Here is a 14,136-nt window from a genome sequence, read left to right as displayed (position 1 = left end):
CCGCGTGGAGAACCGGTCTGGCGTTACCAGCCCCACGGAGGAGCAGCCGCCAGTCCAGCGTCCCTCTGCCGCAGGAGGTGTTCGCCTCGCCAGGTTGGAGCGGGACCCATAGACTCGAACACTGGAACTGGAAGGGCCCTGCAAAGATCCTCAAGTCCAGTCCTCTGCCCTCACGGCAGGACCAAGCACCGTCTAGATCCGCGGTGTCCAACGAATTCTGAACTTGCGACCTAGCCACACTCAAGCAGCAGAAGAGAGATTAGAGGTGAACCTGTTGCACACTAGGGATCTAGGTGCACTTAAAAGTAGACGCTGTCCCTGAGGCTTTAGAAGGATTTGATCTTATGCCTTTTGGCTTAGAAAACCAATACACTGACCCCTGAGCTATAGAGCCCTTCGGGGCTGCTATGTCCCGCACTCCCTCTCTCATGTCTCTGACAAGTGAGTGGAACGCCATCCCCTGCCCAGAGCTGCAACCATGGGAGTGGCCACGTTGGGTCAGACCCGAGGTCCTTCTAGCCCACAGTCCTGTTTGCCGGCAGCGGCCAATGGCAGGTGCGTCAGGAGGAATGAACCCAACCGGGAATTAGCAAGTGGCCCGCCCCGCTTGCCAGATACTTTGCAATCGCCGGGCAGGGGCACGTCTCTGTGTCCGGGTCGGTGCCCGGGGAACGTTTCCTGCCAAATGTCGGTTCCAGGTGCGCTCGGGCGCCTGCAGAATTCCGGGGGAGCCGAGCCGGGCAGGGAACGGGGGAGGCTCAGTCCCATATCGGGCCTGGCTCCGGGATTGATTCCGCCCCTTGGTCTCTAGGGGGCTCAGGGAGGCGGAGAACGTTGGATTTCCCCGAGTGAATTAGGTCTGGAATCTCAAAGGTGCCCGAGGGAGCCAGGCGCTGCCCCGCTGCCCCGTCCCACCACGTCCCCCGCGGAGATTCCAGTCCCAAGGGAGGAGGAACTAGTGATCTGAGGAGCAGAAATGCCACGTGGGTTGGAAAACGCTTCTGGCAGCAAAGCGCCGTCAGACACCGCCCTTCCCCGGGCTGATACCGCCCGGCGTGTGAGCCGGGGCCATTGCTCCCAGGGCCTGGCTGAGCAGACACTGACTGGGGGTCGAAGGGGGGGAGCAGGGACAGTCCCAGACTCGCTGACCCCTCACTCCTGCAGACTGATCGCTGATTCCTACCTGCGCCCGGACAAAACCCGCCTACGGCTGCGGGGGAGAAATTCTCTGGCAGGGGGCGCTGGTGAGTCACGGTCCGCACGGGGCAGGCGTTGGGAGCGTCGCAGAGAAGGGGCCGGGGTAGAAATGTGGGTTCCCCAGTGAGGGGGAGTGTGACGGGGACAACGCAGGTGCCTCGCTGCCGCTGCGCATCCCAATCAGGGTGAGCGGCCAGAAATGGGCCAGCGGCTTGGGCCACTCACCGAGCGCAGCGGGAAGCGATCGGGGGGGGGAGTTACAGACACGGTGCGAACTGGGGCTCGCGTGTCCCAAGCGGCGTAAAGGAGGAAGAATCGCACTGAACCGCCCTGAGCCCCCAGTTCTGGAGCTGCAAATCCCGCAGAACCTGACCCGAGAGGAGAAATGTTCGCACCTCCGGGCTCCCAACAAACACGGATCCACCCCCCCACCCCCCCAGTGAGCCGAAACCACTAACGCCGGGGAAAATATTTCCCTTCATCACAACCAATCCCCAGGAACCCCTAGACATTCATGACGAGCTAAGTGACGTCATTTCTCGGTGTCTCCCCAGAGCTGTGAGAGCCCGTCGGGACCCCCGCGCTGTGCCAGGCGCTGCACAAACACACCGGGAGGGGGACGGAGACTCCTGCCGGAGAGTCCATGGCAGTGACTCGGCTCGTTCAGGGAAGGCGGTTGTGTCTCTGATAAGGCGGGGAATATGCAAATAGCGGTGACAGACGCCTGCTTAAAATGGTCTCTCTCTGCCTAGGCTGCACCCGGAGAGACACCCCACAGCCCCCGGTGTCTGTGCAGTTACCTGCCAGCTCTGCCCCCCAGCAACTGGGAACATGAAATTTTGGGTCTATTTAGTGTTCGTGGTGGCAGCTTTGCCAGGTATTTTCTAGCTAAATACACTGGAGAGAGGGACGGAGATTTTGTTTTGCATGTTTGATATTAATGCTTCTGTCGCGCCTTTGTTCCCAGGTGCCCGGTCCCAGGTGCAGTTGGTGGAGTCCGGAGGGGATGTGAAGAAGCCCGGAGACTCTCTGCGCCTCTCCTGCAAAGCCTCCGGCTTCACCTTCAGCGATTACTACATGCACTGGGTTAGGCAGGCTCCCGGGAAAGGGGCTGGAGTGGGTCGCTGTTATCAGTGGCGATGGGAGCTATACAAACTACCTTGATGCCGTGAAAGGCCGATTCACCATCTCCAGGGACAATCCCAACAACCTGCTGCACCTGCAAATGACCGGCCTGAAGCCCGAGGACACCGCCCGCTATTACTGTGCTAGATACACAGCGACACGAAACCTATTGACGCTCCTACAAAAACCCAGGCTGCAGAACCCGCAGCCGCCTCGCAGGGAATTGACTGTAGCCTGTCGGGGCTCGGCTGCTGGGTGAAGCAGGCAGTGGGCGTGACAAGGGGAGCTGCTGTGCGCTGGGCCATGGCTGAGCTTGTGTAGGTCTGGCCCCACTGTGGGGAGTGCAGCCTGCGGGACCTGACTCCGAGCCGTTCGGGGTACGCGGTTCTAAAGGGGGATCGGTCGCTCCGGGTCTTTTGACCCTTCTTAATCCGGCCCTGGCGGTCGGACCCGGTAGGGAAAGTTCCACGCTGCGTGCCTGTTCTCATGTCCTTATGTCATACGGTGTGTGACAGACACAGACAGACCCCGCCCTTCAGCGATTTCCCAGCTGCCCATTGGCCGGCGGGCTGAGTAAACAGCAGCGGGACGTTCCGTGTCCAGCCGGCCTCGAACTCCCCTGCCAGGAGACAGAACAGCGCAACTCTGCGTCACACCCTCCCCGGATATCCCCGTTCTGTTGGCCCCGCCCCCGGCCCATTGCCTTGCAGCTCATCACACACCACCTCACTGCTGTACGGCAGGTGACTGTGTGTCCATTGGCTGCGCCCTGCAATGGCTGGGAGGGGCTCGAAGGGGAAGACCCCCCCCTCCGCCTCCCCGAGCAAGTGCACTCCCCTCTCCCCCTGAGGCATAGTGATCCACTATTTGATCTGAGGAAGTGGGTCTGGCCCACGAAAGCTCATCATCTAATAAACCATCTTGTTAGTCTTTAAAGTGCTACATTGTCCTGCATTTTGCCCCTGAGGCAGGCATTCTCAGCATCAGGAGCCCCGCTCCAATCAAATCTCCCTCCTGCAGAGCCAGGCAGGGAGGAAGAGTTTTACTTTGAAAAGGGGCTGCTCCTGCCTCCCAGACCAACTGCCTCATCTCGCAGCTGGTAGGGGAGGCATCAGGTGGCCAGCTGTCAGTCTCTGCTGGTCAGGTGGGCCAGAGCAGCACGTGCTCCGCTCCCACCCAGCCCAGCACCCCCCTAGCACGGAGCCCGGCAACGGCCCCCTCCTGCCCCCCCTTCACTAGACTGCGGCACTCCCCCCGCCAGACACGGCAGGGAAAACTGACCCGATGGAGCCCGCAAACACTGAACTATCTGGAGATGCCAGGGAGACACAAATTCAAGAAAAAAAATGGATCCAGCTGTGACCCTCTGTAAATTGCTCACAACTGAGACTCTCAGTTTGGGAAACACTGCCTCAGGGTATGTCTACACTACAGTGTTATTTCGAAATATCTTATTTCAAAATAGTTAATTTGAAATAAGTTATTTCAAATTAACACGTCTACACACAAAATGCATTTCGAAATAGCACGTCCGCACTGAGTGGATGCTGAATTGCATTTAAGGCCAGCCAGAGCCAGGTCCAGCAGGGCATCAGGTCAGGACTTACTTTGTGTGGCTGCTGCCTGAGGCTATCTGAGGCCTGTGCTTAAAGGGACCCCCCCCCCGCCCCCCGGACAGGCGATTCTCAGGCTTCCCTGCTTGCTTGCCTACCTCAATGAGGGACAGCAAAGCATTTTGTCTCTTCGTGCTCTGGTTGCCCTCACTCAGGACACCACAGTGTGCAACATGGAGCCGGAACTGCCCCTGGGCACTCTGATGCTACTCATGGACTTGCTGCTGTGAGCCTGGCTGCACTTTCTGCAGGCTGCCATCTGGGAGGTCCATTGGGAGTCTGTCAGTATCCAGAAAGCCCTGTGGGAGAGCTTCCACCCTGAGGAGCCTCCCTGGTCTGCCCCACTGAGTGCTTGTGCCTCATTCCTCCCTCACGTCCTCCTTCCTGATGTCAAATAAAGTACATGTATTTTCATGAACACAAACTCTCTTCATTTAACAAAACTGGGGGGGGGGGGGGAGGGGAACTCTGGTGAGACTGGGGGAAGGGGGCAGGAAAGCAGAGAGGGTGGGAGAGGGAAGGGGGAAACCTGGGACAGGGCTGGCTTCAGGAAGTGTGGGGGCCCAATTTGAACAGTTTTGATGGGGCCCTGGCAACCAGGATTTTTTGTTGAGGGAAAAAAAAAACCCAAAACACTGCACACACAGGTGCTGCCGTTTTCTGAGTTTTGCACAGGTCATGTAAGGAAGGGACAGAACCCCTCCCCCATAAGGGCCAATGAGACTAAATGTCTGAGCTAATAAACAACTGCACCCCACGCTATACAAAGCTACACACATTGGGCTTTAGGATGTGAGGGTTCAGGAATTTGGGTTGGGATATGTGAGGGGCTCAGGGAAGGGGGTTCCAGTGTATGACAGGCTCAGATGTAGGTTCTGGGGGAAAGGGGAGAGCAGGAGTGTTATGATGCTGTGACCTGATGGGGGCTTGGCCCCCATTGGGGGTTTGTCAGCCAGGCTTCATTTTTAAATAAAATATTATGTCAAACACAAAAGTTTTTGCATTGTCTTTATTTCTGAGAAGCGCAGGGAACCTGTTTTGAGTCAGGGGTCACTGACCCACAGAAAAGACATTTGGGGCCACACAACTGAGATGCCAAAAAAAAACCTCCTCCAACCTCACCCCCCAAGCTTCACTAACGTGGCCCCCCCAACCTTGTTGGTGGGAGCAAGGGACATGGTACTGGGGAAGGGCGCTAGGGGGAGCTTCAGCAGGGGAAAAGGTACCAGTGGGGACAGAGTTCTGTGGCTGGGGACAGGGGCGTGGGAACAGGGTGTCAGGAGGGCAGGGGACGGGGTGCCAGTGGGGACAGGTTTCTCAGGCTGGGGAGTGGGGAGAAGGAACTGGGGAATGGGGAGAGGGAGCAGGGGGCTGGCAGGGGAGCGGGAACAGGAGGCCACTGGGGGCAGAGAGCGCCCTGCACCCGCCTCCTCCCGGGATTCTCGCCCCCCACCTCCGCACCGAGGGAAACCGGCGCGTGTCTCCTCCGCGGCCAAACCCCCGCGTGCGCCTGCCCAGGCAGTGCCAGCGGAAGGAGAGGGGAACTGAGAATGCCTGGACGCAGGGACAGGAGTCTCGAGGGGCTGCAAAGCCTCCGGCCTCTCCTTCAGCAGCTACTGCGTGAGCTGTTTTCGCCAAGCTGCGAGGAAGGGGCTGGACTGGATCCGGGAAACAAACCCAACTTCGGCTTCTGCCAGCTACGCCGAGGCCTTCAAGGGCCGATTCACCATCCCCAGGGACAACCCCAGCAACCTGCTCTACCTGCAACCGACCGGCCTGCAGCCCGAGGACACCGTCCGCTATCACTGCGCCGGGCACACAGCGAGCAGAAAGCGGCCCAGCCCCGAACACAAACCGAGCTGCAGCAGGAGTCGCTCTGCCAGCGCCCGGCAGGGGGCAGCAGCGACTCGCAGTTCTAGGCTGTTCGGACCGGTCAGTGCAGGGATCGGTGTGAAAGGGCAGGTCGGTGCCAGAGCAGCGGGTGAATATTTCGGGAACTCTCTGTGTTCTAGGGACACGAGACAAATATTCCCGCAGGTCTCCCGCAGCCAGTGACACTGCTGAGAGCAGAGTGCAACGTGCAGCCCGAGACTGAGAATGGGCTGAAATGTAAAACTGTGTCCCGCCTAGAGCCGGGTTTCGGCAAATTCTTAGATGCTTCCCTGAGTCAAAGCCTGAGCCACTGCAATAGGGGCCCCTGAAGTCCTTTGCGTCCTGGAAAATCTCCCCTGACCTGCTACCTCCCCTGAACGATGCGGAATATCCCGACCCCGGGCTGCTGGGGGGTTTCACAGCATCTCTGAGATACCTCGTCCGCCCTGAGTATCACTGAGCGCTGGGTCTGAGCGCGCTGCCCCGCCCCTGAGACACAGCCTGTCCCCAGCCCGTCGGTGAGCAGGGCACATAGGGAAATCGAGGTTTAATCACAGACATTAAGTCCATCGTACGGACTCCTTCTAGCTACACATCCCCGGCCTTAAGACACTGTCCTGACCCGTCAAATCCCTCCAAAAATCTCCCCAAACACACCCAGCCTGGGCTGTTCGCTGTCTGTGCAGCATCCTATCTGAGAGGCCACGTTGCTCCCTGGGGGTGACCTTTCGCTACCGGGGGCACATTCACACCCCGGGCCCAGATGCTGTTGGCGCTTAGAATTAATTCAGGGCCAATCCCTAGGCTCACACCCCTACAGTGGGGCTGGAAGCGGAGCGGGAACGGGTCTAGGAATGTCCATGTGGACAGGAACCAGACGGGGATCCGGAGCGAGAGGAGGGCGGGGTTTGGCAGGGGAGCGGTGCAGGCGCGCGCTGGTGACAAGGGCCCTGGGGTGGCAGAAGGACACGTGAGTGCGAACGGGAACCTCGGCGCGTGTGACAATGAGCCCGGGGACAGGACACAGACCCTGCGCCAGCCTGGAGATGGGGCTGGAACGCGGGTGTCCGGTGAATTCTCCTGGGGTGGGCGTGTCCATGGGGGTTCCTGTTAGTTACCATGGTTACTAGGCGGTGGGGGGGATTACGTCCTAGAGCCTCACGCCTCCATTCTCAGCCCCCGACCCTAGCCCCGTGCAACCCTGTGACCCGCCTCTTCCCCAGGCACTAACCCGATTTCCGCACGGGCAGGGATTCGCAGACAACTCCCCCGCGACGGGATAAGTTGGTGACAATCGGGCCCTAAATTCGCAACCGGGGAACTGGGTTCAAACCCCTACAGCTGCTTCTCGCCCCTTTAATCCTGCGCCCCAACTCTGGGCGCTGCACTGGAGGATCTGACTCCGCCCTGTCCGAGCCAGAAATTTGCAGGCTGAGGTGTAGGCGCTGGGGTCTGTTACAAGCAGTCGGCGATGCAAATCAGGGTGAGAGTTTCCTGTTAATACCTGTCCCTCCCTGTGCCCAGACTGGACCCGCAGAGAATCCGCAGCCCCCTGGGTCTCTGCAGTGACCCAGTCCCCGGAGAAATTTCCACGCCATCACCAGGGGCAATGAGACTTTGGGTCACAGCGGGTTTCATTGTAGCGGTTTTGGAAGATATTTTGAGTCCCTGACAAAATGGCACAACCAGTAGTGCAGACAATTATGGCTGGCTTTGTACCGGTTCTTCTAACATCCCTTTATTCGCAGGCGCCCAATCCCGGGTGCAGCTGATGGAGTCCGGAGGGGATGTGAAGAAGCCCGGAGACTCTCTGCGCCTCTCCTGCAAAGCCTCCGGCTTCACCTTCAGTAGCTACCCCATGACCTGGGTCCTCCAGGCTTCCCTGAAAGGGCTGGGGTGGGAGGCTCGCAGGACTCGATGACATCCCAAAGTCTCTTCCAGCCCTAGGATTCTATGACTGGGCACAATGAAAGCGATCTCGCGGTTGTGGTGGAGAATTCACTGAACGTGAGCTCCCAGTAGAACGCTGTCGCCAGAACAGCTAATGTGGCCACGGGACACACAAAGGAAGTTTTTTGACAAGCAGAGAAGGGGTTTCACTTTGCTGTTTGGCACTGCTGCGAGCACTGGTTGAATCCTCTGCCCAAGTCTAGTGTGCACAACTCAAGCCAGGGGCTGATTGCTCGGAGCGGATTCGCACAGCAGCCATGAGAATCCTGGCAGTGGAAATCCTGCCTTATAATGATGGACATAAAGAGTTTGAGCCCTGTAGACCTGTCTTATTAGGCAGAGATTTTCTACAAGACCAAAGTCTGAGTCTCTGATTCCCATAAATTCTGATGCACCACAAAAGCCGCCAAGGGCCCATGCCGATGTACTTGTAGGTGAGTTTCCAAACAGACTCACATGATACTCCTGCACCTCTGCACATCAACGTGGGGGCATCTGACCCCCTCTCAGTTTTCTCAGAGCCGCTTTCACCTCCTTGTTGCGCAGCGTGTAGATGGCCGGGTTCACCATGGGCGTGACCAGGTTGCCAAAAATGTCCACCGGGGTCACCAGCACTTTGCTCAGCTGTGGCTGAGTGTAGATCAAAGCACAGGGCCCGAAGAACATGGTCACCACCACCAGATGGGAGGCGCAAGTGGAGGCCGCTTTGCGCCGCCCTTCACCTGAGTTCATTTTCAGGATACAAGAGACAATCCTGACATAGGAGGCGAGGATGAGGGCGAAGCAGCTCATGGGCACCACCCCAATGTTGGTGAAGGTCACCATCTCCAAGATGTACGTGTCCGCACAGGCCAGCTTGGCTACTGGGAAGATGTCGCAGAAGAAATAGTCCACCACGTTGGACCCGCAGTAGGGCAGCGTGAAGGTCAGGCTGGTGACGATGGTGGCGTGGAAGGAGCTGGCGATCCAACTGCTGGCGGCCAGGAGGGCGCACACCCTGCGGTTCATGATGAGTAGGTAGCGCAGCGGGTGGCAGATGGCCACGTACCGGTCAAAGGCCATGACAGTACAGAGCAGGCACTCGGTGCTACCGAGGAAGTGGAAGAAGAAGACCTGGGCCATGCACCCACCCAGTGAGATTGTTTTTCTCTTGGCCCAGAGGTTGTCCAGCAATTTGGGGACGCTGATGGAAGAGATGCCAATGTCCAGCACGGCGAGGTTACAGAGGAAGAAGTACATGGGGGTGTGCAGGCGGCGGTCAGCGAGGACGGCTGAGAAGATGAGCAGGTTGCCCAGCAGGGTGCAGAGGTAGAAGGCTAAGAAGGTGAAGAAGAGGATGGTCTGGAGGCCATCGGTGTTGGGGATCCCTAAGAGGATGAAATGAGTCACCTCGGTGCGGTTCACCAGCCCCATTTGGGTCTCATTCCTGAGGCAAAGGGAGAGAAATATAGCCAGTGAGTTACAGAAGAAGAAAAAAACCTGTCACCCTCCAGCTACAATTCTCCCCTTCCATCCACTGTCCCCAGGAATCACTTTCCTTGTCCTTGTAATGCCTATTGGGGGCAGGGCCTCACTCTACTGGCTCTGAGCACGGTGAGAGAACACGCCTGTCATGGATATTGGGAAGTCAACACAGTCCAGACAAAGTGGATCTTCCAATTCTATTAGAATCTCTTCTGGTCTGCTCTGTGCAAATTTCTTCTCTTCTCTCCTTGTGCAATTACAATTTCTTCAGTCATGTTCTCTCTAAGCCTGTTCCCAACAGTATCTTGCAGCCTTCTGTTTGTGGCGAACCTTTGGGGAGCAGTTTTCTCTCTCCCCCAGTTGCTTATCATAGAATCATAGAGCTGGAAGAGACTGGTCACCGAGTCCAGCCCCCTGCCCAAAGCAGGACCAATCCCAATTAGAAGCCCAAGGCACTTTGAAGTGCATCTTCAAACACCCTAAACGCAAAATAAGATATGCAAATAGCTTATTTTGAAATGTGGTGCAACTAAGGAGGCCCACATTTTGAAATAATGCCCTATTTTGAGATATCCCTTAACCCTTGTGGAATCAGGGTTACAGGGAAGGTAAAATAATGTGCCTGTTAATTTGAAAAATATTTCAAAGTAAAAGGGGTCTTGTTAAGACACGGGGTAGCTATTTAGGGATACCTGTGGTTTGGGGGTAAAAATCACTTTGTCAAATGCATGAAGTACAGTACTAATAAATGATGGTCACATAATCACCAACCTATACCAGAAAACTACTGACCACTTTTCTTATCTACATGCTTGTAGCTTCCAGCTAGGACACATCCCATGATCCATTGTCTACAGCCAAGCACTAAAGTACAACTGCATCTTCTCCAATCCAATCCCTTTGACAGAGATAAACACCCACAGGGGCTCCATGCATTCAATGAAGAGGTTTTTGCCCACGAAAGCTTATTCCCAAATAAATTGGACAGTCTTCCCAGAGCCCCAGGACTCCTCATTTCTGCAGACACAGACCAACAGAGCTGCCCCAGAGGGCTGGCCCTGGTGCACAGCGGACGGTTTGTCTAGGGCAAGGTTCTGTTGGAAGAAGCACACACGCTGTGAGGAGTCGGTGCTAAGGAGGAGGGCTGGCCTTACCATGAGGCGAACTGAGGCGGCTTCCTTAGGTGCCAGACTGGGGGAGGGCACCACTAGGACCCAGAGTGTAAAACATTGTGTCTATGTATTCTCTCTGCCCTAGAGGTACAGAGAGGGTGGAGGGCTGTGCTGGAGGAAGGAGGGCACAAGAAACACAACATGCAGGCAGGAGAAAAGGGGGCATGGGGGCGTCATTTGAGCTCCCTGCCTCAGGTGCCCAAAAGTTGTGGGCTGGCCCTGCTAAGGAGGAGGGGGAGGAGGAGGCAACATGCAAACCGATGAATGTGGGGAACAATTGCCCCAGGGTGGGGGAAGATACGAGTCTTGGGGGCTATTCTGAGGTTAGAGAGAGAAGGAAAAGGGGGCAGCCCCAGCCAGAGGGGCTGGATCCAGGGCTGCTGAGAGAGACGCTAACTTGATGCGGTTCCCATCAAATGCAACGTTCACAGTTGGGTTCAGCATGTCTCAGCCGCGCCCCCTCCCCTCCAACAACCCTCCCCCGCTCCGGGCGCGGCTCCTCATCTGCTCCGCTGTGGTCAGATGGGCTGTGCTGGGCTCTGCAGCTGTCACCTTAGATGGGACTTTTACAGTGAGATTTGAGGGGCGATGGTGCAGTGTCTGGTGGCGTTTGGCGGGGACATTCCCCACGCGGGAGAGCAGGGCTGCAGGGCGGGGTTCTGACATGGCGAGAGATCAGAGACACAGAGACGCAGCCCAGAGGCAGGCGCTGCACAGACCGGGCCAGGGGGCTGGGTGGATCGTTCTCTACAGAACACCCCCGGCTGACAGGCCCTGGGGGCGGCAGGGCCAGGCCAGAGACAAACAGAGACCGAGATGGTCGGTACCAAAGCAGGCGCCTTACACTGGCTGCAGGGGCAAAGGCGGCTCCAGCTGACTGGGATTCTTCCCTTCTGCCCCGGCCGGGACTCCCCTGGTCCCATCCTGCGTCCTCCCCAGCCCAGCCCAGCGCCCGGGAAAGGGGCCCAGCCGGGGAAAGTAGGACACACCTGGCCATCCTAAACCGCTGCCAAGGTGGCCAGAGCTGCCCCCGCGCTGCTGCCAAGCTCACAGTTTCCCACCGCTTCCCGCAGTCTCCTGGCTCCGCCTGGGCCTTAAAACCCCTCTGGGGCCCCTGGGACCAACCCTGAATCCCCGCCGGGCTCCAGGCTCAGCCCTCGGCAGAGTCGCCAATTAACAGAGATTCAGCCTCATTTTGGAGACGCCCAGAGACCCCCGGGGCCAGGCCCTCAGACCGGTAATTACCGGCAGGGCCATGGAGTTGGCAGGGCCCGATCCCCAGCTCCACCGGGCCCGGATTCTGCTCTCGCCCCCCTGGCCTGGCACCTAGAGGCTCCGCTGGGTTCACCGGGGCTGTTTTCCCCAGCGCTGCACACGGGGGTGAGGCAGGAGAAACGCCATCGGGACCGAAGGAGCCGGGCAGGTTTCCACCTGAAATCGAAGCCAGGAGATGCCTGTTCCACGCCCTGCGCTGTAAGGGGGGTTGGGACGTTGATGCTCGTCTGGGCTCTGCTGCCCCGTGACACAAGCCAGAGAATCCCCCCGTGGAGTGAAATAGCAGAGGCTGGGCCAGAGCTTGGGCTGGAGGCCTGTGAGTCCAGAACAGCTTTCTCCTGGGTGTGTCCCGACATTCGTGGTTTCCAGCAGTGAGCTCATCCAGATGTTTGCTGGTGTCCCGGCCCTGCAGGTCTAATGAGGCCCCCAAGGATTTCTCTAATTAGTCGCATTTCTTTCCCTTCCCTGGTGGGCACCTCGTTTGGGAGCCAGGATGCGGGGCAGACGTGGTGACTAATCTCTGTCGATGTGTTATCCGCAGCGGCTCAGCACCCTATAGGGTGGAAGGGGCCTTGGGATTAATTAAAATATTGGCATTGCTAACGGTTCCGGGGCCGGAGCCTACTGCGCTGGGTGCCAGGCTCAGACATGACTGGCAGTTGGCACCAGCTGAGTTTTGTGCGCCATTGCCATGAATTTCAGAGCCGGATTAATTTGCTTGATTAATGGTTTAGAAAATGGCAGAGAGAGGGCGCTGATAAAGTGCGAGGGCAAGATCAGAAGGGGGTCGCGAGTGCTTTGCCGGAGAGGACTGTACTTCAGCGTGAACAGTGGTCTGAAATACAGAGGATCAAAATCAATAAGGACAAAGGAACGTGCGGCCCTTAGGAGGGAACCGTTCAGCGCACACAGAGAAGGGGAAATGTCCCCGAGGCAGGAGCACTGCCCACGGGGCCCCTAGTGACTCTTCACTCAAACAGAAACTCGGAGAGACCCTCACCCTGACTTGCGTCGTCGCTGGAGATACTGTGGATAGTGACTATAGTTGGGAGTGGATCAGGCAGCCTGCAGGGAAGGGGCTGGAGTGGATGGGGGTGGTGTTCGATGACTTAAGCAACGAGAACTGGGAAACAGAATATGCCTCGTCTCTCCAAAGCCGAGTCACCATCTCTGCAGACACCGCCAAGAACCAGGTCTCGCTGCAGCTCCGCGCGCTGACAGCTGCAGACAGCGCCCCCTAGTGCTGCGCCAGGAACCGCGGCACAGTGATACTGAGCGCAGCGGGGCCCGAACAAAAAGTGAAAGCGGCCTCTGAACAGCGTGGCAAGGCCGGTTTCACAGGGAGTGTTGCCTTCTCTTGCTGACACATGCGGCCCTGTTCACAGGCAGAACTCGCGGCAGAGACAGGAGGTGTCCAAGTCAATGTATCCGCTGTTCCCGATATCACATGTTCCCCTCTCTGACTCTCCCTCCGCCCTTCCCAGCTTGTAGCAGGGAGCGGGAGAAAGATTCGCATAGGAAGAGAAAACCTGCACAATATATGTTTTTTAAAAAGCGAATTGAAGGAATTATTCTCTGCGGCATCCCCTAACCAAAGCGATCCGCAGGGACCAAGAGGTGCTGGGCGGCCGTAGGCTGCAGCGTCCTTTCCTCTGTTCTCTCTTTCCGGATGCTCCTTCCTCCATTTCTCCCTCCCTCGGTTTCTGTTTTGACAGCCCCTTTCCGGAGCCGGTTAGGGACGCGTTCCCACTGTGCAGGGCTCCCTACAAACTCGTGGCACCTGATTCCGTTTAAATAGAAGCCGCTTTAATTTCCCCTAGGATTTTAGTGGGATTTCGGAAAGAGCGAAACACCCATTTCCCAAGCTTTTCCCGGAATCGAGCTGGAGGGCTGGAAATATAGGGAACGTGATACACAAACCAGGTGCGAGTTTCCTGGTTAAATCTGACTCTACCCGGGCTGCACCCGCGGGGACTATTCGCAGCCCCTTGGTCTGTGCAGTGACCAGCCAGTCCCCAGAGAACTTTCCTCTTCAGCACCTGGGACGAGACTTTGGCTCCACTTAGTGCTCATGCCAGCGGCTTTGGAAGGTCGCATCTCCCCTGACATGCACTGTTACAGCAAGGGAACAGATATATTACTCTGAATATTAATTTGAATTAAGGGATGTTTCTATCCCCAGGGTTTGTCTATGGGTTGGTCTACACTGCAACGCTACTTTGAAATAACTAGCGCTATTTGCGAATGACATTAAGCTGGGGGGAGAGGTAGATACTGGAGGGCAGGGAGAGGGTCCAGAGCGACTTGAACAAATTGGAGGATTCGGCCACAAGAAATCTGATGAGGTCCAACAAGGACAAGTGCAAAGTCCTGCACTTGGGACCGAAGAATCCCAAGCATAGTTACAGGCTGGGGGAGGACTGGCTAAGTAGCAGTCCTGCAGAAAAGGACCTGGGGGTCACAGTGTA

General features: G+C 57.2%; 1 protein-coding gene across 1 annotated transcript; it reads right to left on the bottom strand.

The window, feature by feature from the left end:
* Nucleotides 1–8,237: 8,237 nt before the first annotated feature.
* LOC149521093 (olfactory receptor 10D3-like) lies at nt 8,238–9,170 on the bottom strand. Its single transcript, XM_089774446.1, has one exon. It carries the CDS (start codon nt 9,168–9,170, stop codon nt 8,238–8,240), a length of 933 nt encoding a protein of 310 aa, XP_089630572.1.
* Between the last annotated feature and the right edge of the window lie 4,966 nt (nt 9,171–14,136).

The sequence above is a fragment of the Pelodiscus sinensis genome, chromosome 30 (genome assembly GCF_052426305.1).
Source record: "Pelodiscus sinensis isolate ZL-2025 chromosome 30, ASM5242630v1, whole genome shotgun sequence".
In the NCBI taxonomy this organism is placed as follows: domain Eukaryota; kingdom Metazoa; phylum Chordata; order Testudines; family Trionychidae; genus Pelodiscus; species Pelodiscus sinensis.
The sequence above is the reverse complement of the archived record's forward strand: the minus strand, read 5'-3'. Positions and strand labels throughout refer to the sequence as shown.

Bases quoted from the DNA above. Each gene is read 5' to 3' on its own strand.
- LOC149521093 (XM_089774446.1), bottom strand. From the start codon at position 9,170: ATGGGGCTGGTGAACCGCACCGAGGTGACTCATTTCATCCTCTTAGGG.